The sequence below is a fragment of the Cebidichthys violaceus genome, unplaced genomic scaffold, assembly GCF_023349555.1.
Source record: "Cebidichthys violaceus isolate CVI_PGR_0920_01 unplaced genomic scaffold, fCebVio1.0.p SCAF_2, whole genome shotgun sequence".
Lineage (NCBI taxonomy): Eukaryota > Metazoa > Chordata > Actinopteri > Perciformes > Stichaeidae > Cebidichthys > Cebidichthys violaceus.
The window spans coordinates 16,430,323-16,456,078 of record NW_027176372.1 but is presented as its reverse complement, the minus strand read 5'-3'; the positions used below and the strand labels follow the sequence as shown (position 1 = coordinate 16,456,078).

The 25,756-nt window shown below is 43.8% G+C and overlaps 1 protein-coding gene across 1 annotated transcript in view; it reads left to right on the top strand.

Moving 5' to 3' along the window:
• The window catches only part of LOC137875949 (protein diaphanous homolog 1), a 34,490-nt gene extending 18,839 nt beyond the window's left edge, over positions 1 to 15,651 (top strand). Inside the window, exons 5-18 of the mRNA XM_068715467.1 lie at positions 508 to 638; positions 1,139 to 1,222; positions 1,313 to 1,376; positions 1,791 to 1,930; positions 2,316 to 2,421; positions 2,640 to 2,750; positions 2,986 to 3,104; positions 4,357 to 4,473; positions 6,651 to 6,766; positions 9,612 to 9,676; positions 11,095 to 11,274; positions 13,332 to 13,853; positions 15,238 to 15,352; positions 15,482 to 15,651. Of these exons, the coding sequence (XP_068571568.1) occupies positions 508 to 638; positions 1,139 to 1,222; positions 1,313 to 1,376; positions 1,791 to 1,930; positions 2,316 to 2,421; positions 2,640 to 2,750; positions 2,986 to 3,104; positions 4,357 to 4,473; positions 6,651 to 6,766; positions 9,612 to 9,676; positions 11,095 to 11,274; positions 13,332 to 13,853; positions 15,238 to 15,352; positions 15,482 to 15,651 (2,040 nt within the window). The remainder of the gene's footprint in view (positions 1 to 507; positions 639 to 1,138; positions 1,223 to 1,312; positions 1,377 to 1,790; positions 1,931 to 2,315; positions 2,422 to 2,639; positions 2,751 to 2,985; positions 3,105 to 4,356; positions 4,474 to 6,650; positions 6,767 to 9,611; positions 9,677 to 11,094; positions 11,275 to 13,331; positions 13,854 to 15,237; positions 15,353 to 15,481) is intronic.
• Positions 15,652 to 25,756: the final 10,105 nt, after the last annotated feature.

Below are 25,756 nucleotides of genomic sequence, written 5' to 3'. Positions count from 1 at the left end.
GCTGTATGCAGTGTGGGTTTTATCTTCATTTTTAAAAAGTGATCGGATCATACAGTGACACCATTATTTAGGACTAATTGTTCAGACAAATGTGCAGTCAAAGGCCTTTCCTTGACTGTTTGTGTTTAGGGATCGTCTTTGGTTATGAAGTTTAGGTGTTTCCTCACTCAAGCATTACTGGGTTGTTAGAGACATTATACAAATGTATTCACTGGTGATATGTAGATTCAATTAAATATCACAGCCATCATTTGAAGGGTCGTCTACCCTTCTGGTAGTTGGATAAATAGAAGCAGTAGGTGTAATATAAACAAATATGATGAAAGGGTGTCACTCAAAGAAGCACAGATGGTTGCTAACACCGTTCATGTAACTGAAATAAGCCAATAAAGAGAAAACCTTACACACAGCGCCCATTAATTCTGCACATCAACCAATAACATCAATCATAACCTGTTATTGATATACATGCAAAACACAAAGTGATTTTTGTCTTTGTTGATTTAGGGTCAAAACCAGAAGGAGAGCGCCAAATCAGCCATGATGTACATCCAGGAGTTAAAGTCAGACTACCGAGACACACAGCTGCTGAGCTGTCTGGAATCTCTGCGAGTCTCCCTCAATAACAACCCTGTCAGGTAATACGCACACACACACACACACACACACACACACACACACACACACACACACACACACACACTTATAGGTTCAAACATACAGTGCATACTTGACTGATCTTTTATGATCACTTGACCGCTGATTACAGTTGGTAACTTTGCCGGTTAAATACCCAATCAGTGATTATTTGACCAGATACATGACAGAGTTTGACCGTCAGATTAAAAAGGTGATTCTGAACTATCATATAGCATCAGGAAACATCAATAACTTAGGTTTAATCATCTGGTGATAAATCTACTTTTCAAAATACCTCTTAATTCAATTTGGGGATGATGATATGAATTTGTTGGACACTGGATCATAGATTACAAAAAATAATAACAAGTGATAATTGTGCTGTTGTAAAACTGCTTTGTAAATATTCCAAGAGATTGTCAATGGGAATAAGGCGTGCACTAACAGGTGACAATGTCAAAAGCACAATGTACTGATCGTACGGTCTTGTCCTTTCCAGTTGGGTGCAGAACTTTGGAGACGAGGGGCTCGCCTTGCTGCTGAGTCTGCTCAAAAGACTCCAGGAGGACAAAGACGAGTACCCGTAAGACACTTTAACCACAGAAGAGGCATTCTCACTCCATGTGTTTATAGCGTCTTTATTTATCTGTCTTCTCTCTCATCCACCAACTAGAATGATGGGAGTGAAATGTCAACATGAGATCATTCGCTGCCTAAAAGCCTTTATGAACAACAAGGTAAGAACATTGACTGTTTCTTCAGTTAACACCAACATACCTAATCCTGTCTTTGGTTGATTGGACATAGTTGTTGCGTAATTCCTCCTCTAGAGGGCAGTAGTAGGTCAGTCTGACCAACAATGAACGCAGTCACTGATAAACTTTGAGACTGCTTTGAGTTTACAGTGTGGTGACGGGTCTAACTTTAGACGATTAGTGTAATTTCCATCTAAATCTTTCACATTTAATAACTACACACTGGTGATTGAGTATCAATGATGTAGTTCCTGCAGAGACATCTTGATTCTGGTTCTTCGGATGCATACACTGTAATTTGAACCATGACAGCCTGGTCTTGCTGCAAATAATACATCGTGAATGAATTTTTCCACATTCTGCTCTCTCTCGTCCTACTCCCTTCCTCTCCTTTAGTACGGTCTAACATCCATGCTGGAGTCAGATGAGGGCATTCCTCTGCTGGTCAAAGCCATCAACCCTCGGGTGCCTCATATGATGGTGGACGCTGTCAAGCTGCTTTCTGCCATCTCAATATTGGAACATCCTGAGAACCTGTAAGCATCAGTGAAATGTTGACGCCATGCTTTTGAATATGTTGAACAGAAATAATGTCCCTGAACAACCAATTCTTCCACACAGTTAAAGTCTGTAGCACAAGTCTAATATGCATTCAAAACATTAAGCAGCATAAAAGCATTAAACTGCTCTATTGGCAAGGATTAGCAACTTAGCATTGGCATCAGTAATTGAACAATGGCCAATTGTATTTATTTTCTCTCTGTCACAAGTATGTCAGGTTCCAATAACATCTGTCAAATAAGAATGTGCTTTTTAATTCTGCGTACATGTTTTCATGGTAAGCTTTGTATTTATGTATTATTTGATGTAACAAGGTGTAGCAGCATTTGACGTGATGTGCATAACTGTCTGTTTTTGCAGTCATGAGCGTGTTTTGGAGGCCATTACTGAGGAGGCAGAGAGGCGGGACATTGAGAGGTTCCAGCCGCTCCTTGCTGGCATGAAAAATCACAACATTGCTCTTAAGGTGCACATGCACACATACTTCAACAATTATACATCCCCATGTGTGTTTTTGTTGACGAATGACACCAACCCAGTTGCATTTGAAAGACAGCACAACTCAATGCAATCTGCAGTGTAAAAAATTTACTCAGCTGACAAATATTGCGTTTTGTATCACAGTTATCATCTAGCCACTTACTTTAAGTTGTGAAGTTGACTGTCCAATGTGTTTTTTTGCAGGGTGGCTGCATGCAGCTAATCAATGCCTTGATAAGCCGAGGAGAAGAGCTAGACTTCAGGATCCATATTCGCTCTGAACTGCTAAGATTGGGACTCAGAGACCTGCTGACGGTACAGAAAAACTCTTTTTATATTCTCTCAAAGCAACTCTCTAACAACACACACTTTGCAAATCCTTACTCTTCATGACTCTCTTACTCGATGCCTCGGTGTGGCTGTAACTCACTCGTATGCCGTGTATAATTCCTCTCCACTGTCCAAACTCGATGTTTGTCACACTCTCCCTGTTATTTTCCCCCCTATGCCTTTTCATCCCACCGCCTACGTCCCATCGCTCTCCCTGCAGGAGGTGCGGATGATAGAAAACGAAGAGCTGAGGGTGCAACTCACAGTGTTTGATGAGCAGGCTGAGGATGACTCCGAGGACCTCAAAGCACGTCTTGATGACATCCGCATTGAGATGGAATATCCTTCCACTGGGCAAAACTGTCCCGCTGTAGAAATAGTCAGGGTCCACTTTTTGACCTAGAAAATCTATATACCTGGTTACGTCACTTGTTTTGTGTTGCTTTGCTAGTTTTTATAAGCAAAAGGAACAACCGTCAGAATATGTATGATTCACACAGTTAGGATGCAGAATTATACGCATGTATCTCCTTCATTATAAAAATGAGTCTACAAGGAGCAATATACACAAAACCAGTTATCAGGCTGACCACTTACTTTATTCCACGACAGATTCAAAATGAATATTTTCATACTTGATGAGCATAATCGGTCAGGCTCTTGGGACATTGTATCCCTGTGTGGACTTTATTATATTCAGAATCCGTCTTTGCCAATTAGCGTCTCACAGATCTTTACTACTCAGAACAGGAAAACCCCCAATCACTGGTGGACTTTGTCTTTGCTTTATTGCAACTCTGAGTTATCTGTTTTTCTTATACAGATAGGAGCCCGTCCAATTAGGTACACAACAACCGAACCTACTCCGTTCAGTGTTAATTTCTTTTGTTTTATGTGGACCTGACTACACTTAGGTGTCATTTTGAGCACATGCATATCTGACCATTTTGTGGTGGAATAACTGGACCCGACAAGAGTACCTTAATGGCTTTATTCTATGAAAACATGGTCTGTGTGTGTGTGTGTGTGTGTGTGTGTGTGTGTGTGTGTGTGTATATGTGTATATATATATATATATATATATATATATATATATATATATATATATATATATATATATATATATATATATATATATATAGATCAAATTACATCATCCTAACAGTGTACTAAAAATGGCTAAAAAATGAATTTCACCAACTTCTGTAATTCTCTTTGCTGCTTTTGACATGCAGTTACAATGTTCACCACCAGGTGTCTCCCACGGGTAACAATACAGTGTAAACAAAGTCTGCTCAATGAACACTGAGCTCAGATGATTTTTGAAAACATATTTCTGTGATAGAACAGATTGTGGTCGTTGTACAACACATTATCCCTTTACAACAAAAATGATTAGATGGTTTACAAGTTTGCTCTTTATTTCACTTTTATTTAATTTTGAAATGCACAAATGACAAAAGCAGAAGTTGGTGTGAGACTATTCAGAGTTGTCACTGATTGTTGAAGATGCTGTGCATCGAGTTGTTAGTATTTCTGTTGACGTCTCTTATTGTTTGTGTTGGTTAAGCCTTAACTGCTTTTGCTTCACTGATGCGAGGGAAGTGTTTGAGATCCTTGTCAACACGGTGAAGGACTCCAAGGGCGAAACCCACTTCCTGTCCCTGATGCAGCACCTGCTGCTAATCCGCAATGACTATCTGGCCAGGTAGCACATGAGCATATACACACTCGTACATGTCAATGCTCTCTCACACATTCTCGCTTATTAGAGCTGATATGTGGTTGTTTTGGAACACAAAACGACCTACCTACTGCTGTTCCATTATTGTCATTTATTTCCATTGTCATCCATTTGTAAGAAAAACTAGAATAAGGCTAATTGTTAAAATGATCTGAAGACAGTGAAAAGCTGCAAGCAGCTGCTTTATATATATGTGTATATATATTTTAAAAACTGCTTTAAAGAAACACCCAAATAAGAAGACAAAGTGAAACTTGAGATGTAGTTTCTTCCTTTCTTAGATTCCCACTCTTCTTCATCCTCCTCTCCCTCCTCTCAGCCCTGTCCTCCATTTGCTGTTTGTTTTCTGGAGCACCGTTCAAAGGCTGAGAAATTAATACATGCAAAGAAGTCCAATTCCATTTTAATAGAAATGAACGCCATCACCTCTTATCACCAGAAATATGCTAATGTCTCTCCCTGTGTCTTCCAAAGCCCTTGGGGGTTTAGCTAAGGAAACAGAGGAGAGAGGAAGAGTGAATAATTGAATGACAAGACCGGGGTTAGAAGAATAAGAAGTCGAGAGTTGCATGGTATAATGTATGCACACATGCATGTTCTCTTCTGCTTTGCCTTCCTCGTTGTCACAGAAAACGGGCAAAAACACACACGTGTAGGCAGGCACACATGTTAGTTGAGTTAGTCGTTTTGTTGGTCTTGGTGGTTTCAGACAGGCAGGAAACTGTGATGAATGTTTAACACAGTTTAGGTGATGCATCGTGAGGATGGAACACAGAAATGGTCCACGCTGAGGTCCTTTTTTTCTCTCCCATCCGTCCCTCTTTCCGATCTGGCTCTCTCCATCCAGGTGATCCAGTGGAACACTATAGAAGTGGTCTGTAATGGTCTCCATGGAGAGACAGCAGGTGTGGGAGGGAGGAGAGCTATAGAGTGGCAGAAAATACAGCTGGATAATTACAGAGATGAAGAGAGAAAGGAGGTGGAAGGCGGGACAATAATGAGGAAGAAATTGAGAGTTGAGGTAAATTGCTAGGTAGAAGTAGAGAGAATGAGGAGGGACTTACGGGGGATAGAAGAGTTGGCATTTGTGTGGGAATAAATGAAAGAGTACCTGCTGCTTTGCTCTTTTTACATTCTCAGTCTTGCTGTGTTTTAGTCTCAAGTGCAGTTGGAGGCCTGAGGACTTTATTCAAGTACACAAGTGCACTTATATGAACAGTCATTCACATGCTGTGCATGTACAGGACTTAATGGATGTAGTTTAAAAGTGAAATGACTTCTATATAGTATATTCTGTATATAGCCGTAGGTCTACCAGCCACCCTTTTCCTAATATACCGTCATGTCTGAGTTTAATTCAGGCTCGTGAAGAACGCCAGATTCAGGATCCAGCAAATGCAGATCTATTTGACTTTGACTCAGTTTTCTTGACTGACACTAGATGTCTCTCTCGCTCCACGGAAAAATCTGAGCTTCAGGAGAAAAAAAACCCTTGAAGTATATTGAAGGAGTGGAATAAGTGTTAGACAAAAGCAGAGTGACTAGGAGAGACAGGGGAGGGAGGGAGACAGAATAAATAAAGTATTGAGTTTGTGACTCTGGCAGCATCTAATGGGGTCAGGGAATAAGACACCTCCAAAATTGAGTGTCTGTGTGAAGCTGGCTTGATCAGACACGGGGCGCTGGACATACACCAACACACTCTCAAGAACACAGTGGCACACAATCAATCTTAGTGACAAGAAACTCAAACTGTCATGCTCACACAGACAGCCAATCCCAGTTTCAGACAAAGACGGAGTGATGAAGCATGTGTGTTCACACATTTGTCTGAACAAATGAACCGACTTGCTCATTGTCAGTCCCATCCTCTGCTCACTCGATTTCCTATTAATGCAGACTAAACTGCTATTGTACAATACATACATTTGCTATAATTATCTTTGGGGACACAACATTCAAAGTTTATTGTAGCAAGTGACACTTTCTCTTTTTTTTTTTTTTTACCCTGCACCACATTCACTCTCCTTCTCCATCATCACCCTCCTCCTCCTCTTATCTTCCCGCTGTCTCTCACCCCTTCTTCCTCTCTGTCTTCTAATCCACCTATCTGTAAATCTGTCACTCCGTCCTTCCTGCAGGCCTCAGTACTACAAGTTGATAGACGAGTGTGTTGCTCAGATCGTACTTCACAGGAATGGAGCGGACCCGGACTTCAAGTGCCGTAACCTCAGTCTCAACATTGAAGGCTTGATAGGTGAGTCGTTAGACCGGAACACACACATGATCAAGTATTTCCTTTTCCCTCCCCAAGTGTACCCCGGGGGCCTTCTTGCCCATCAATCAGCACCTTCAAAATGTATTTTTATTTTCAAAGGCATTAAAGACCAAGTCAACACAAAATGCACATAGTCCAACAAAAAAATGTCAAACATTGTGGCACAGCTCTGTTTTTATTTCACTTTGGCCTACCTCATTTCAATCACTGACTGTTATTATACCTGCCCTATGTGATTTAACCTAAATTTGCTCGTAATACAATGTAGAATGCAATTTGTAACTATGGTTCAATGTGTAGTGGCTCCAGAATACCACAAGGTAGCGCCACAGAGAGGGTGTGTGTGTGTGTGTGTGTGTGTGTGTGTGTGTGTGTGTGTGTGTGTGTGTGTGTGTGTGTGTGTGTGTGTGTGTGTGTGTGTGTGTGTGTGTGTGTGTGTGTGTGTGTGTGTGTGTGTGTGTGTGTGCGAGTGTGGGCTACAAGTTCCACAGTCATAGGTCGGGGTATAAAATGATCTTTATCAAGAGGACAAAAGCTTTATCTCAAACCAAGAATTCTCAGAGTCTGATTTCACAATATAGTAGGTTTCTTTGTCCTCCTCCCATGTTTGATCCCATGATGATAGATTGGTTAGATGGTAACTCTCAGGCACTAGTGTTGTAAGTATCAGCATAATAAAAGTGTCCATGTCTGCAAGCATCCCCTCTGTTTAAACGACAGGGTCATCATTTTTCCAGTCTGTTTTAAAACAATAGTCGGGTGCCCATATGATCATTAAAAAAACTGCGTTTTGCTTGCTGTGAGCATTCCTCTCTTTCATAGCGTCCATTTAAAGATCCGCTCCTAATGCGCTTCCAAACTCGCTCTGTGCCGGAATGTTTATCTGAAGCTAATGTGAGCCTTCAGCAGTTTGAGTTAATGAAATCAGGTACCTTCCAAAGTTGCTGTCTTCTCAGTACACAGTTCCCTCTTTGTGTCGCTACGCCTCCACTGCAGCTCAGCAAAACAGAAAAAGGGAATTCTGAAAAGACTTTGACTTTGGGAGATGCTCAATTCATTTGATTAACTGAGACTGCTGAAGCCTCATATTGGCTTCAGATTGAGTTTGGAATACATTTTTTGGCACAGAACGAGAACTGTCGAGAATTGAGAGGGTCTTTTAATGGCCTGTATGAAAAGAGGAATGATTACAGCAAGCTGAGACAGTTTTGACTTACATATGGGCACCTGACTATAGTTTAAAGACTTTTCAGTCAAATTGTGAGCCTGTCATCTTGGTGCCCATGAGCAAGACGCAGCATTCCTAGCAGCTTACTGGAAAGTATTATGATGGCCACTGATCCATGTCATTTCCTGTCACTCTATTATACACACACATGAAATGCTGAATTTTGGTGAAAAGTGGTACATACTACTAAAGTGCATGTGCACTTGAAAGACTAAATGTTGATGAGGAAACACCTGCTAACTAAACCAGAGCATAATGGAGGTGCAGGCCATGTCTCAAGAGTTCAATACTCCTTTATGGCAGGTCTCCGTTGCTCACCGCAGGAGGCTCTAATTGCACTGCTTCTAAATGCGTCCTGACACACACACACACACACACACACACACACACACACACACACACACACACACACACACACACACACAGGCTGGCTGGCCTCCTTTAAGGCTGCCAGAGTTATTATCGGTGGAAAGCAGCCCAATTCTGCCCTGCATGCATTATTTAGTGTTTTTCTTTGAACTCTGAAATTCAGCACAGTTTTTCTGCTACATTCTGGCTCCCTTAGTGCTCTCTATTCGAAGTTTGTCCCATTTAGCCTAGCCACCATGACAGAAGTAACACCCCCCCCCCCCCTCCTCCATTACACATCCAATAACCATGTAAACTCATACAGAAATGCACACTCGGAAATTGTATGTGGGTTGGCATATTAATGTGGAGTTCTTTCATCCAGGCAAAATCTTCTCTTTCACAAAATAGATTTCTCATTTTGCGCTGCCTTTCTCACTAGCTTATCTAGATATAAGTCATCTTGCATAGTTTCAACTTCTTTTTCTACTCTTTTTTTCTTCACAACATGTAATCTACTTTTCTATTTTCGCTTCTCTTCTATCTCTGCTATCTATCCATTTGATGCCTCTCCTGGGCATCGTGATTAGCTGTCTTTGATCCAGTGACTTTGTGGCATTCATCTTCATGCTAATTAGTTCTTTTACTGCACATGCTCGGTAAGCCCCTGGGCACTGAACCACCTGTAGGCCCTGCAATTATTCTGTAAAAGTACCCTGTTGGTCAGCCGGTGTCCTCCTCACCTTGTCCTCTGCCGAGCAGAACCTCGGATAATGGATTACTTCCAGACTGTTATATGGTCTTTCTTTTTTTTTAATCCAACAATTTTATAGAAATTGGTGTGAGATGTGTTTCGCATAGAGGGAAATAAGTGTGCTCCCACCTCTCTCACACATCCCCACAGTGGGACAAAGGTGTATGTAGTGTAGGCTTAAACGGTAATGCTGTGTAGAAGCAGCATGCAACAGATGGCACCCTGTTGTAATGAGATGCCTCCACAATCTTCTCACGGATCTCCAGTTTGAGCAGTGTGATAAAGGAAGAAATAGGGAGACGGATAGGAGGCTTGCTCTGTTTGTGTGCATCTGTTTGTGAATGTATGTGGGAGCGCAGTATGTGCCAGACTGAAGGGTGCGATGTCTTCACGCCCAGACGTGTGCAGGTGCGCTGTCTGAAACCCTTATCTCACCCACCACCTTCTTTTTGCCTTTTTTCTCTTTTCCTTTCTTCTGTCCTCTGTGTCCACAGACAACATGGTGGACCAGACCAAGGTAGAAACCAGCGAGGCCAAGGCTGTCGAGCTGGAAAAGAAGGTGAAATACACACTTTGGAAATCCCAAATACACACACACACACACACACACACATAACAACAGCATTGCCATACCCACGGACATATTTACCTGTCATCCCAGAAGCACACAAGCTATTACAATCATACATTGTAAAAGCTAACTTTTCCCCGCTCACACATAGACACATTGGGATTGTAATTAAATTCTATGCAAGCCGTGTTTGTCTGACACGGGATGACAAATGAGAAAAAAAAGGAGGGACCGAGGGTGACTAATAGAATGAGCATACACGTGTCTGACAGACCAATACTCATACAGGCTAGCATAAAACACAAGCAACACACTTGGGTCCACACAAGGGGGGTAAATGGCTTGATTGCGGCGTGCTGCTGCCCTGATGTTTCTGTCCCAGTGACAGGATAATTGAGTACAGACTAACGTTGATTCAGGCACACACTCACATGGGATCATATCCATTGAACACGTGTACATCCACACAAACACATATTAAAGGAACACACTTTGACCACACACACACACACATACACACACACACCACTGTGCTAGCTGTCTATGACGAGGTAATTGCAGGCCGTCTCTTTGGTAGAAATTAGGGATGAGGCTGTCAGGACGCTGACAGTGAGAGTAACGGATCTGCTGTCAGCAAATTAAACTGCCGTGTGTCTGTGTGTTCATGTAGTCATCTGTTGGAACACTCTTATCCCCTTTGTCAAGTGTCCTAGAAGGGAACAATCCTTGAAAATGTATGAAAGTGAAACAAATTCAAGTTGGGGGGGTAAAATGTTTCTCTTTCTGTTTTTTTCTGCATGTGAAGGCTTTAAAATGGAAGTGAGAAGTGAGCTCATACAAGTGCACTGAAGCACCCTAACTCAATAATTGACACTAATTTGCAGTGTAAATTATACAATGAAACTGAAAGCACTAGACTGCAGGAAATTGCTTCTACAGGTCTTTGAGTTACGGAAACTGCTGCAGTTTCAAGAGGGAGACTAAAAGCTTGTGCATACAGACACTCTTTGTTCCCGTCGTTCATTGGAGTACCGCGGTGTTTTGGTAGCTTCAGGGTGGATATTTATGTGGAGTATTCATTTTTTTAAATCATCCTTTTAATAAAATAGTTTGTAAAATGATTAAGCCTTCGAACACCTTAATCCTGTAGTAGTGTATCCATTCTTTGTTTCACACATTTTTTACTTTATAACAAGTATCTTTGCAGTCGTGGTGCCAAATGGGACCTTTTGTTAGTGCCTGAGTGAAAATCTGAGAAAATATTGTTCACAGACCCTCAAGATAATGCTTCTTAAATTTGACCGCTACACAAACGTTATAAAGCCACTAAAAAGTTCTGCCTAGCCCGCTACGGGTGCTGTAACCGAGTGTGTGTCTCCCTCTTCGACCCTTCACATGTGCATCAGCTGGATTCCGAGTTGACAGCACGCCACGAGTTGCAGGTGGAGCTGAAGAAGCTGGAGGGTGACTATGAGCAGAAGCTGCAGGACTTGAGCCAAGAGAAGGAACAGCTGGCCACTTCTAAGCTGGAGCAAGAAAAGGAGAACCAGGGACTACAACAACAGCTCACCACTCTGCAACAGCAGGTACACACAAACACACACGTCCACCAACCTGTCCATGTGGGACTCGATGCCTTTTTAATTCAACTCCCTCAATATCTAAATGGAAGCTGTTTCATTAAGTGAATTAACCTTAAAGGGATAGTTTGGATCTTTTGAAGTGTATGAGGTAATTATCAATAGTGGTACAGTTACACCTAAAAGAAGTGTGCTGACCACCATCTACTGTGGTAGCTGGGTAATACACAGACTATGGATAAGGACCTCATCCCCCATGAAATAAACTGAAATAAAAAATTGCGTTGAACCCAGTTTGACACTTCCAAATATCTTCGTGGAAAGTTTGACCAGCTCAAACTGATTTCATACAGAACTCATCATTGCTTGATGCCAATGTCAATATAAAAGAACCAGAACATTAGGAATGAATGGAATCAATAAAGCTGGAGTCAGATAATTTAATCAGTCTGGTTTAATGTCCCGGAAACGCGTACAGAAAACTTCTGCTAAAGCTGCAAGAAGTAAAATATTTTTTGGCTTAGATAAATACAATATTGCAGAAGTCTTAAGCAACAAAAAGTTGTCCAACATCCATGCACACACCCACACGAACACAAAAGCCCCATGGCCTTAAATGATTTAGCCAACTGCTTGAAAAAAGGAAAAAAAACAACTAAAAGGAGTGTGTGTGTGTGTGTGTCTGTGTGTGTGTGTGTGTGTGTGTGTGTGTGTGTGTGTGTGTGTGTGTCCGTGTGTCCGTGTGTCCGTGTGCTTATGCTCGTGTTTGTGCACTCATACAGTCGGGGGCAAAGATGAGGATTGTTTAGCTGTCAGTGTCCTGCTGCCACACCAGCTGGACTTTGCCTCACAGTGACACCCGAACTCACAAACACACCAAGTGACCCAGAACAGTCTGCCTCTGTGCATGTGTGCTCATAACCACATGAAGATGTTCCTGTGTGTGTGTGTGTGTGTGTGTGTGTGTGTGTGTGTGTGTGTGTGTGTGTGTGTGTGTGTGTGTGTGTGTGTGTGTGTGTGTGTGTGTGTGTGTGTGTGTGTGTAAGAGAACTAAACAGCTTCCAAAATGAGCTTCATCCAAAGTGGCCGATGCCAGCACAGTCATCGTCCCGCCACGCGAAAGCCCAAACACGCGCATATGCACACAGTGGTCCAACGCATCAACGGCATCGCCATCCAGGCATCAGACAAGCTTCCATACTAAGATGGCTCACTTTCTCATCGTTTGAGGCGCTGCCCATCGAAGATTTCTTCACATGTAGAGATCTCTCACTGTTCCTCCGTGTGATGCGGTGCCCAGCTCTTCATCTGCTGCCTCGCTAAGAAAGCTTGCCTCAGAGGCCCTTTATGTCCGTTGCTGTCTCCTTTTCAAAGTCCGAGGAAACGACACAAACAATTTGTCACGCGGCATACAGACACTCTTTTCACGTGCGCACCGTTTACACACACCTAAGAAGAACACGTACAGTAAGTCAACTCTTAAAGGTTTCATATATCGTATAGTATATTCCCATTCAAAGCCCAGTCGTCTCTCAGGGACCAGTATTAGCCGGCTGACTTAAATGACTTGGACAGTTTTCTCAAGAATTGGCTCCTCACTGATGTAAATACTGAGATTAGTATTTCAGTGTTTTTCACCCTCATGTCTAATTTAGAAGTTTGTCCTCTTTAAAAGTTTTTCTTATAAATTCCTCTGTGGACTTAATTCCCTCCCTGTTCTGTTTTTCTCTCTGGGCCTTGTCCTCCATTCTCTCCCAAAACTCCATCCTGCCCAGTCTTTAATCCATTTCTATGTTGCTCTTTCCCCTCTTTTGTTCTGCTTTTTTTATTCCCTCGAATCTAATCTCTCTTGTTGGCACCGGCTATTCATTGAAAGTGGTGGAAATTGCCAAAGCTCTACAAAATGAATGTCAATTCAAGGAACAAAAGCCAAACAATACACAGTCGAGTCATGCTAATATGATGAGTTACTGTATGCGGTGTGAAGATTTACAGTAGTAGGTGTTTTAGGAGTATTTGAATCAATATTCATGATAACATGCTGTATCCTTACTTCCCTGCAGACTGAAAAGCTGTCTAAAGATCTGGAAGAGGCCAAGACCAAAGTCGTCACAGTTACTGTTCCTGTGGCACCTCCTGCTCCTCCTCTCCCAGGCCAACATGCAGGTATACCCCCTCCACCTCCTCTCCCACCTATGCCAGGCCATGCAAGCATGCCACCTCCCCCTCCTCCTCTACCGGGTCAAGCCGGTATTCCTCCTCCACCTCCTCTACCAGGCATGGCAGGACCTCCACCACCCCCGCCCCTCCCAGGCATGTCAGGCCCTCCACCACCCCCGCCCCTCCCTGGCATGTCAGGACCGCCACCCCCTCCTCCCTTACCTGGGATGGGACCTCCACCGCCACCACCACCGCCTGGGTTTCCCGGTATCCCTCCCCCACCTCCAGGCCCAGGCATGCCTCCACCTCCACCATTTGGCATGGGGGGCTGGGGGGCCCCTGCACCACCCCCACTGCCTTACGGCCTCCAGCCTAAGAAGGACTACAAGCCTGAAGTCCAGCTGAAGAGAGCCAACTGGAGCAAGGTCGGTCCTGACATAGATGGTTCGATATATAATCACTTTTGAATCACTTATCTGGTGACGTAGAAATATTGTGGGGAAACTAAATATGCAATTTGCACATTCTTTGATTCAACACGTCATGCTGTATTCCAGCTCCTCATAAAACAGGGAGGGGTTTTATTCTAAATGATTGTAATGTAATCTATAGTTTGTGTGTATAAGTTTAACAGCATGGTTTGAAATAGCTCAGGGTGTTCTTTAACAGTGTGAGAGCTTCAGAGCTTTAATAGTGAGATTCTGACCCAAAGTGACTCGCATGCATACGTGTGTCTCATGACTATGTGCTTCATGTTCTTCTCCACTCTCTCATCTGTGATGGTTAAAACATCAAAACGGCCCTCTGTCTTTCTTTAGCCTAAAGCTACTGTTTAATGGCTTCAGCAGACTTCATCAGCATTTAGCTTCTCTCTCTCTCTCTCTCTCTCTCTCGCTCTCTTTCTCTCTCGGGCTGGGGAGAGTGTTTGACGAGGATGTCACAGAAATTGCTTTTTAATAAGCCTTCTTCTTTTAACTGCGCCACTGAAAGATAATTAAATTGCTGCTAGAAAGGACAGTATTCTTTTGTAATTTAAATTAACTTTTTTTTTTTTTTCTTCTGGCTTGGTCTCATCCTCCTTTTTTTTCTTCTTGCTTTTCTTTCTTGCTCCTTCAGCTCATCCCCATATCACATTTCCTCTCCCTACTCTGTCTTTTCCGTCCTTCGCCCCCATCCCTGAGGCTTTGTCCATAATGAAAGAACTGATATCTGTAAATTTACTACCACTGCTTTCTCTCTCTCGCTCTCTGTGTTTCACTTTCTCTTTTTCTCTTTTTCTTTTAATGAGAGCACTCAGAAAGTGAAGGGAAAAATCGTACAAAGTAAATTTTGACTTGTGACCAGAAGAGAGAAATCGAGAGACGAGCAACACCAAGACAAAGGGAGGGAAACAGAGAGGGAGGGTGAAGAAAGAGGAAGCCTCTGTATTTCTTTGCATTTCTGTGTGTGAAGCTCTGGATGCTTTGTAGTAGAGACAGTGTGCAAAGATTAGAGAAAATAACTACCTGTTTCCTTCTCTTTCTTTCCTTTTTGTGCCTTCCATCTTTCCTTCACCCTTCTCGACGCACCCCCCCCCCCAAATCATACTCCTGCCTTTTCCTTTTACAGCCCGGCTGTTTCGTTTGTAATGCCGACTTCTTTATCTGCTCATTTCATTCTTTGCCAGGTGCACGGATGACCGTTTTGGGGAAAATTGAGTCAATTTGATGATATGGTTATCTAACAGATACAATACATCTCTCTTTAATCTCCCCGTCTCCCTCTTTCTCTCTCTCTCTCTCCATACATACTGTCGTTTCTCTCCCTTAGATTGGACCTGAGGAGCTCTCTGAGAATAGTTTCTGGACCACGGCGAAAGAGGAGCAATTTGAAAACAATGAGCTCTTTGCCAAACTCACCTTGGCCTTCTCCTCGCAGACAAAGAGTGAGTGTGTGGCTTGTATGTTTTTACTACTGCTGTCATCATGTTGTGTTTCACAGTAATCAGCGATGTCTTTTTCTGTGTCTCTCCTCTCCCACATCCCTCCCCTTTCAATCCTCCTGCGTCCATCAGCCACTAAAGGTAAGGATATCACGCACCCACTTTCATTTAGTCTGTTTTTTCACACATCCTCTCCAGCCTTTCTCAACCTTCCCCTTCCCTCTACTTGGAGGACACGCTGCACATTTACATTATTCAGTAACGCCGTGTCAAAGCAGCTTCTCACACCAGTTCATGAATAAACCACCCACACCTGTGTTTGTGTATGCATTCAATCTTCTCGACGCGCGCCGAGACTCGTTGTTCAGAGACAGAGCGGCCCGGGTGAGAGGAGCTGGGACTCGGGGACGGAGGGAGAGATGGACAAAGAGAGGAGGGCAGAGGGAGAGGGAGAAGGAGAAGGTCACTGATGTCCTTTGACTAGCCACCTGCTGTCCTGGCACAAAGCGCTGACACACGGCCGTACGCTCGCACACGCACACCTGTCCACTCCTATCACCTTGTCCCGGTGTCACTGAGCCTTCTGCTCCAACTCCTCCATATTCATATCGTAACCGGGACACCAGGAAATCACAGACAGACGTGTGTGTGTGTGTGTGTGTGTGTGTGTGTGTGTGTGTGTGTGTGTGTGTGTGTGTGTGTGTGTGTGTGTGTGTGTGTGTGTGTGTGTGTGTGTGTGTGTACCGAGACTGAATCTGAAGGTCAGATAGAATTATATATATACACACACACACACACACACACCGACTCGTGCTCTTGTCATATACATAAACAGAAGTGCACATGCACACATGGCTGATGCTAGCCGTTGATGTCAGTTAAATGTCAGTGTTGGCAGCTGTCCTGTCTACATTCACCTGTATGGCGAGTCCTAACGTCCGCCTGTCACTCCTGGATTTGACCCCTCCACCCCCCTTGGCTCGTGCACCCACGCCTCCACTTTTTATTGGCTGAGACAGCCGCTCGTTCCGGTTGATGTCTAATAACCTTTTCTGAGAGCGGACTATAAAGACACCGTGGCCTTTTCATAGCCCCACACCTGTCTGTGTGGATGTACTGTGTGTGTGTGTGTGTGTGTGTGTGAGAGACCTGGTCCAGTGTGTTTATTACTCTGTAAGTGTTGTTCATTTCCTCCGTGTTGCTTGAATCTGTTGAGGTTTGGTTTAATAACACATTCTTCAGAACAGAATTGGGTTTTCGTTGAGCTGTTGTGTAAGCATCTTCTATTTTTTCTCAGTGTGCATGTGAGGTTTAATCCTCACTGTGTAGAGTACATATCTGTGTGGCTGTGGCTGTGCATGCATACATGCCCAATAAGCAAGCAGCTCTGCTTATACAGACTGACCCTTCACCTCTTGTCCGTCCTTCTCTTGCTTAAACACTTACGCTCGAGGCGTAATACATTCCTCCTGACCTCCCCGTCCTTCTCCTAATCCCTCATTTCTGGAAGCCCGGCTTCACTCTTCTTCATCTTCCCTTTTTCCTCCTCCTCCTCTCGCGCCTCCCATTCCTCGTTACCCAGCAGACAGACAGACAGACAGACAGACAGACAGACAGACAACACATCGAACCACCGCTGACTCTTCCTGACCTTTCTTCCTCCTCTCGATCAGCTGCCCAGAAGTGCTGCTGGGGTAACACACACACACACACACACACACACACACACACACACACACAGAAAAGAGACGTGTGTGTGTGTGGGGGGTGTAGGGGTAGTGTGCTCAGGGCAGGGTCAGGGGTGTTGACCTCTTAGGCTCGGTAGAAGAGCACAGAGCTGATGGTGGCAGACACGCCCTCTGGCTGCACATGGCTCTCATGAACATAATTTCACACTTTGACACACTCACACACACACACACACACACACGCACACAGTATAGATATATTTTGTAGTTTGCGACTAGATATCGTCTTAGATTTGGGATATTATAATATGGTAACATGGCATAAGTGTTGTCTTTTCCTGGTTTTAAAAGCTGCATTTCAGTAAAGTGATGTGATTTTCTGAACTTACCAGACTATTTTTAGTGCAATTTGTGTGATAAGCCACTAAAGCTGTTATCAGACACCTAACATCAGTTTCCTTCTGTATCTTTATGCATGTGTAAAAAATCTGTAAGCATCTACAGCAAATATATCATAGAGAATTTTGTCTTTCCTGAATTCTGTGGTGTTTTTTAATGTAGTAACTTCACATCCTTCTGCCTGATAAAATCATATTCCAGCATTGAGCCTACTCGACGACATGTTTTCAACAATGGTTCTAAAATCAGGCACGAGATTAACATGTCCAGACTACCATTTGAGAAAAGCTTCACCTAACTTTATCTTTTCCAGTCGAAGACTGCCAGCGTTTTCCCAAAGTGCACCCCCTCTGGGAGCTGTTTGGCCATATTCTTTCAGAGTTTACACGACGACACATCTGTACAGCTTGATGACGATGATACAGCTTGATATTCACAATCATTTATTTTGACATAACTAGCCAAACTCCACTGCAATATTTATACTGGAGAAGCCTTGGTATACTGCCTTCTTCTTCCTGTAGACGTGTGGAAAAGACTATTTTCTTTCCCATTGTTGGGCTTTGCGAGTTTAAGAGCTTATAATCAGAGACCTGATATGACTATTTGCAATTTTAAACAGCCAAGTTGTTTAGATGAGCAAGTATGTGTGGTATGTAAGGTTTCAGACGGCTTATCCCCACATTCTCCCTTAAGCTACTGCTTCTCCATTCCTCATTTTGCAGAGCTTGTGTCTGTTTTTGACTTTTTAGTATTTGTTTTCTTCTCTTTCTTTTAGTAATAGTAACAATAACGGGTGAGCAGAATCAAAGCACAGATGGTCTTTATGCCGATACCCATTGTTTTGGAAAGTGTAGGATGGTGACGAGGCTAGAATCCATATTGTTCTTCTAATACGTGTAGATATCCTTAACTGTCCTCTTCTCACTTTTTCAGACAGGGTTCTATAGCAGGTGCCTTTTGAAGTCGGCACCTCAGATAGCCCAATTAGCAAAAGAATGAGGGAGAGTGAGAGGAGGAGGAGGAGGAGGAGGAGGAGGAGGAGGTGGGTGAAAAAAATGAAGAGTGAGCAGAGGGAAAGGCTGGGCTAGGGGGAACGTTGGTGATTAATTTGATTCGAGAGAGAAAAGAAGAGAAAAGGGCCAGGAGCATATATGATTATTAATCCTCATAATGTGAGGATCATTTTCATATCCCAATTCTCCAGCCTTTACACCCGAACCCTCTTCTGTGTCTCAGCCTCTACTGCTATGCTTCTGTGGGCCGTTGTTGTACGACAACCTCATTTTTCTTTTCCACTGGAGATCCCCCACCTCACCACCCACCCACCCAAAGGAGTCACTTTGGGATGTCATCAAATGTATATCGCTGCATATCACACCTACACATGCAACAGCACCTTCGCTTTCTATAAAAGTCAGATTTATTTACCGATGAATGCGTGTTTTGTCAGTGCAAGAGGTGCCTGTATGCTGGTGAGAGCGGAGAGAGTGGGTGGGTGAGCTCCACTGCATTTACAAACCAATTATAATAAGCCTTTTGATCTGCCTGTGTTCTGAAGAAATCAATTTCCTTCTCTGTGTGTGTGTGTGTGTGTGTGTGTGTGTGTGTGTGTGTGTGTGTGTGTGTGTGTGTGTGTGTGTGTGTGTGTGTGTGTGTGTGTGTGTGTGTGTGTGTGTGTGTGATGTATGTGATGTATTTGTGTTGCTGAGTTCCCTCTCAGGTCTGCTCTATTCACTTTTCACCTTAATGAGCCACCAATCAGCAAGACCGTGCTAGTGCTTGCCTGGGGGCCTCTCTCAGGTTGTAGTCAGTTAAAGGGATGAGATGTGTCGTGTATTAGCAATGGAAGACCAAGAGGCGCGGAGAAATATGCTGCAGTGTTGTTGATGAGGTCATTACGTCTTCTGCTAAACAAAGTTCACCACACTTGGTGACTTGTTTTCGTTACAGCGCTACTCGCTCAAGGTTATTGTCAGCCGAAGGAAAATGTCCATGCTAATGAAATAACTTGCGCAAACACACAAACACACACACACACACACGCACACACACACACGCCTCCTGGCACTGTTCTGATTTTTATATTACAGCAAACTGATTGCAAGGCTGTTACAAAACATGTCAGCTGTGTGATGTATTGATTTCCCCTTTTAGTCATCTATAAGGCATAGTTCACAGACAATACATCGTGGTCTAGTGTCTCTTCTGATTCTATACCTGATGGCCGTGCAGTCGATGCTCCACACTTGACAGGCCTGATAAATTAAGTTTAGTTTTTGATGAAAATGACCACAGGTGAGAAACTTCAATTTTACTTCAATGGGCTCCTTTCTTCCCTTCCTCCATCTCCTCCTTCCTCCTCCTCCTCCTTCCTCCTCCATCCCAGTTTCATAATCCCCACACAGCCCACTTCCAGAAGATGTTTGTTTTCCACTGTTGGATCCCCTCTGGGTCACAGCCAAGAAGCATTTGTGAGTTGCATTTGAGTTTGTTGTGTATGTTTGCATGCGCATAATTAGCGAGAGTTTCAGATAAGAGTTTATGGGGATGTGTAGACTCGGAGCTGCAGTCTCCTGAGACTGTTTAAAATATGTACTAATAAAGCACTTAAGACGACTAAATGAGGAATGGGCACACTTTATTAAGCCATGAGAGTGTTTGTGCCTGCTTGTGCGATTGTGCTAAATTAGTATTGGCTTTGAAAAGCATGTGTGTAATGTGTTTTAAGTTCTCTGTGAGTGTGTGTGTGTGTGTGTGTGTGTGTGTGTGTGTGTGTGTGTATCTATCTCTGTATATGTTTGTACTTGTGCAGCGCACAGAAGCAGGCCCTGTTAATAAATCATGCAGTGTTCAGACTGGGGCTGTAGAAAGAGAAGCAGGTTAATGCAAAGGTCACTAATGCTGTAGAAAATACCAAAGTATTCTTTCCATCCATTCTCTATTCATTCCATTTCGGGATGCAGCCGTTTCTACTCTTACCTATTTTCACCCCCCTCCCCAACACACACACACACACACACACACACACACACACACACACACACACACACACATATCTTTTTGCCAACAACAAATGGCCAGACGATTGGATAACTATGCTCAGTGGTGTCTGTGAGGGACTTAAATCGGACCGGCACCTACAGCCCGTATATATATAGACTAGCTTTTCAATACGCAGGTAGAACCTGTACAGGAAAGATTTGATGTTTCCAGGTTGTGTTGCGTGCACGCTTATGTGTACCGGTGCTTAAGTTTAAAATCCCAACTATACCTCTTAAGCCCTTAACAGTAGCGTTGCATTAGGCTGGCTCCGCTCTGCTCTCTAAGCCGCGGTGTGTATTCTCAGTGCGGCAATAGCGAGCGTTCCCTCATTCACCGTCTCTTTATGGTTGAGGAACAGCCGCAAAACGCCGCTCATTCATCAGGCCTTATCAGGTTCAAACACATCTGTGTGTGCTCAAATTGGCTCTCATTGCCAAAAGCAACAGCTCTCTCACATGCACAGGCAGAAATATACACATGTAAGCGCACACACACACACACACACACACACACACACACACACATTCATATATGCTTTTGTCCCACTCATTCTCTCCATTCCATCCCTCCCTCGTTATATCTCTCTCTCCTCTGTTTTACATGCAAATGAGCTAAGTGTACTCATACCGGAGCATTACCGCTGTGTGTGCCTAATCTCCTTGCTGCCTTTTCTCTTTCCTGGAGATTATCCTGTTTTTAAACGGAATAGGCTTTCTTCGCTTCACTCGGCTCCTCTCCCAGCCAGTCGGTCAGCCAGCCAGCGTTCCAACGTCTCATCCTAACACCATTACCATTTCAATGTTCCCAGTGATATGACAGCTGTGCAGCGACTGAGAGAGCCTCCGTGTGTGTGTGTGTGTGTGTGTGTGTGTGTGTGTGTGTGTGTGTGTGTGTGTGTGTGTGTGTGTGTGTGTGTGTGTGTGTGTGTGTGTGTGTGTGTGTGTGTGTGTGTGTGCTTGTGTGTATCTTTAATTGAGGGATTGGCTGATAAACTCAAAAGCTTGTTACAGATGCTAAGTATCCCCAGTGTTCGTGATTCGGTCTCTTTTCACTGAGGCCAAGAGGGAAGAAAAAAAAAAATCTGAACAGAGATGGAATGTTGTGGGTATGAAGGCATATATGTATGCACACCTACACTCTTCCACCCACTCTTCCTTCCTGTTTGGCTCCTCTTGGTAACAGCAGCATACTCTTTTTCTTTTCCTTTCCTCCCCCGTCCTGTATTTCCTATATACGCTTTGTGTGTGTGTGTGTGTGTGTGTGTGTGTGTGTGTGTGTGTGTGTGTGTGTGTGTGTGTGTGTGTGTGCGTGTGCGCGGACTTACACATGTGCAAACCTGCATCTCTGAGGTGTCAAAGTGTTTGTGGAGGTAGAGGTGCTTTCATTTTCCATATTGACTGGTTGAGGAAGAGAAGTCACACCGAGGCTGCGTCTATGATTAGAAATCCTGTTAATCGTGAGGAAGGGGGAGAGATAAAGAGAAGAGAAGAAAGAGTCAGAGTGCAGATTGACTGTGGATGACTGCGCTTCCCCGCCTCAGCGACTCCCTCTGTTTATTCTTTTGCAATATTAGCTACCTATCCCTGAGGGCAGTGACACACTCATAGACACACGCAAGAGGCTTAGCCCACTTTGATGTCACTGATAGCATACATTAAAAAAAATGGAGTGGTAAAGAGCAACAACTTCAAAGATGGAGTTGACAAGATAGGAGCATTAACCCCCCCATCCTCCTTCCTCTTCTCTCTCCTGATTTGCTCATCTGTCTTCTCTTATCTCTGCCTGATAAAAAGGGTTCTTATGAAAAGAGAATACAATAAACGACGGATGGAACCAGAAAAATGACGGAGGACTGGTGGAGGGAGGGGGGGTGAAGATAAAGCAAGCTGTAAAATGAGAAAAGGCAAGATAGATGGCAGCAACAGAGGCATTTGAAAGTGTCCTTTAAAGTCCAACGCTCCTATCGGAGTAGAATTGTTTAACAGTAGCCTTGAGCTGCTACTGACGCCGTGTTTGCTAGCTCCTGAGTTATTAGGGTGCTATTAGACTATCTCCCCCATTATGCTGATGGCTCACACCATGTCTTTAGGGTCCTCACGCAGTCACACATATTAAAACTATCAATTTCACCCAAACTTTGCACACACTTGTTCCAACTTTGTTAATACACACGTTATCTTGTTTATCTCCATGTGTGTGTGTGTGTGTGTGTGTGTGTGTGTGTGTGTGTGTGTGTGTGTGTGTGTGTGTGCGCACTAGGCTAGGGTGTATGTGAGCTCTGTGTGTGTGTGTGTGTGTGTGTGTGTGTGTGTGTGTGTGTGTGTGTGTGTGTGTGTGTGTTTGTTTAGTAACCCAGCTTTTATTGCCGCTGGTGTCGTAATGTCCCTGGCTTCCAGCTGTGGAGGATGTGTGTAATGGGGATAACCCAGTGGCATTTACGCCGACACCGATGGTATTTACAAGGCTTGGTGGACCAGGCCGTGCTCCACTTTCTGACCTTAATTTGCTACCAGTTACCGTGTGACGGGAGTGTGTGTGTGGACTAAAACGTATGTGTTGATGTGTCGTGGACCTGTAAGCACAATAAATTAGACTTGTATGCATAGTTTATGTGAGTACAATAATGCTGTGTGTGTGTGCGTGTGTGCACGTTCCTTCCTTGGTCAATTACAGTTGGTTGCTCCTGTGTTTTCGTGCTCATAGATGTGTGTGTGTGTGTGTGTGTGTGTGTGTGTGTGTGTGTGTGTGTGTGTGTGTGCACGTTCCTTCCTTGGTCAATTACAGTTGGTTTGCTCCTGTGTTTTCGTGCTCATAGATGTGTGTGTGTGTGTGTGTGTGTGTGTGTGTGTGTGTGTGCATGCTGAAGCCCTTGCTCCATTACTCAGTATCTGCATGTGTCGTGTTCTGTGAGATGTTGGTTCTGCTTCGCCCTGCAGGCACCTTAATTTTTCACCATGCTGTGTGCTACACTGCACTGCGTGAAAGTGTACGTCTGCTCTCTCTCTCTCTCTCTCTCTCTCTCTCTCTCTCTCTCTCTCTCTCTCTCTCTCTCTCTCTCTCTCTCTCTCTCTCTCTCTCTCTCTACCTCCCTACCTCCCCTGTCCTCTTACTTTCCCTCACCCCTCACCACACACACACACGCGCCTAATCAAAGCAAGGAGCTCTCTAGATTAGCACTTGAGAAAACTCCCTGAAGATATTCCTTCATTTTGACCATTTTCAGGTACTCTCTTTCCTCCCCGCACCTCCTCCTCCCTCCCAGCTTTGAATTTTTAACCTCCCTACTGAATAAGAGATGTGGCGATCCTCGTGGGGAAAGGAAAGTTGGAGGGAGGGCAAGAAATGAAGGGAGGGAGAAGGGAAAAGGTTGTCCCTAAACATGCTTTCACATTTATCCCCTAAAAACTCCACTCTGTTTGCTCAATAATGCATGGCCATCGCTCACTCCCCCCCCCCCCCCCCCCCCCCCCCCCCCCCCCCATTCCCCCTCTTTCTTCATCTCCTTCATCTTCCCCTTGTTGGTTCCCCAAGCGCGCATCACTCCACCCAGCAGATTAACTGCAGGGTGAAACTGAGACTGGCAAAGCAGGGTGATGGTAGCAGGGCATCAGGGACTAACAGTAAAAGAAAGAGAGGGAGAAAGCAGATGAGTAATTTGTCATGGTGTGAATGGAGGTACTACTTTAAGTATTGATCCCAGGGAGCGGGCTTTGAAGTTGTACCATCTCAGATGGGCCGTGGAGCTCGACTGGGCCTCAAAAGTGGGAGTCGGAGACAAAAGCTATCCCTGCCCAACCCCAAAATATGCCCGCTCCTGTTTCATCGGGGCAAGAATATGAAATATCGGCGTTGACACAGTGTAACCTTGATGTGCAGCGATGGCAGAACGTGCTAAGGAGGAGGACTTGAAGCTGTGCCATTTCAGCTAAGATTAAATCACATCTATAACACGCTGCAGTACACCAGATATACGGGACCTATAACTAACGTGGGTCACAGGTTTAGCATGTGTACCGTGTCTGTCTTTTGTCCTCCATGTGTTGCACGTAGAAATGCTTTGTTTGCTAGAACCGTTCCACTGTAGATGCGCAGCGAGCAGAGTGAACCTTTCAGGCCTTGTTGTGCATGCACATGGCGTCAGCAGCGAGCCCCGTCTGTTTGGGTGAATGGAGTGGTACGCCAGAGACTTCTGAAGATCTCTCCAAGAATGTGTTTTTTTTCTGTTTTTTTTTTTTACGTCTGTTCTGGAAAGTTTTTGAAGAAGCCAGAGAGTTTTTTTTGCTTTCAAAGTTTCATGTTGATTTTTGCTCTCAAGCTTTACCTTCTCACTGGTTTCTTTGTTTCTCGCCTCCAAAGAATATAGTAGCAAGAGCAACAGACCACAACGGCATCGCAAATGATACCACTAATAATAAAGTAAACATAATTCAAGCACTGGAATATCTTGAAAACAAATCTCTAAAGTGATTTATTCTCTCCATATATATAGACAGTTTTCTTTCTAGCTAATTTCATTTGATTGGAAATCTAAAATGACACCGTGCTATTGGCAGTTTTGAGGATATTCCGAGCTGTAAGCCGTCTGCATAGAACTACAAACGTGCTGCTTTTCCTTTCTTCCAGACTCTGGGAAAAAAAAAAAAAATGTGGGTAGCACTTAATGCAGCACTGCAGCTTTTATGGGAGAAAGTTACTAAAAATGTTGTTGTTTGTTGGCTCACAAGGTAGTTGGCTAACCCAAGAAAGATAAAAGCCTGCCGCCACTATGAGAAAGTGCACATTTTTGGGAGCTGGATTGATGATAACAAGTGTGCTGCTTGATTGAAGCCAGTTGAAGGAAACAAACATGAAGGCCACTGCATTGTTTGCCCAAAAAAAGAATAAGTAGCCTACAGTGACGGAGAGTAGCAGATATAAACCTGCGTTCTGAAACTCAAGACTGCAATGAATATTATAGATCAGTATTAATGCTGTTATTCATCAGTATAAAAGGTTGTGACGTCAGCGGTTTCTTTTGTTACATTACTCTTTAGTTTGTTCTTCACAGCCTTAATATGGCATTACTATGACTTTAGAAGAGAAAAAAAAGCAGGCTAGATTACTGTCAGAGATGCAGATGGATGGAGACTGATCATGGTTCGGTAGACTACAAGACGGATGGCGTTATTGAGGGTGGAGTGAAGGAGAGAGGTGCTGAATGAATGAGGCCGGGAGAAGGACGAATGGAGGAGTGATCTGTGTACGACTGACGAGAGCACTGAGGGAGGGAATGAAG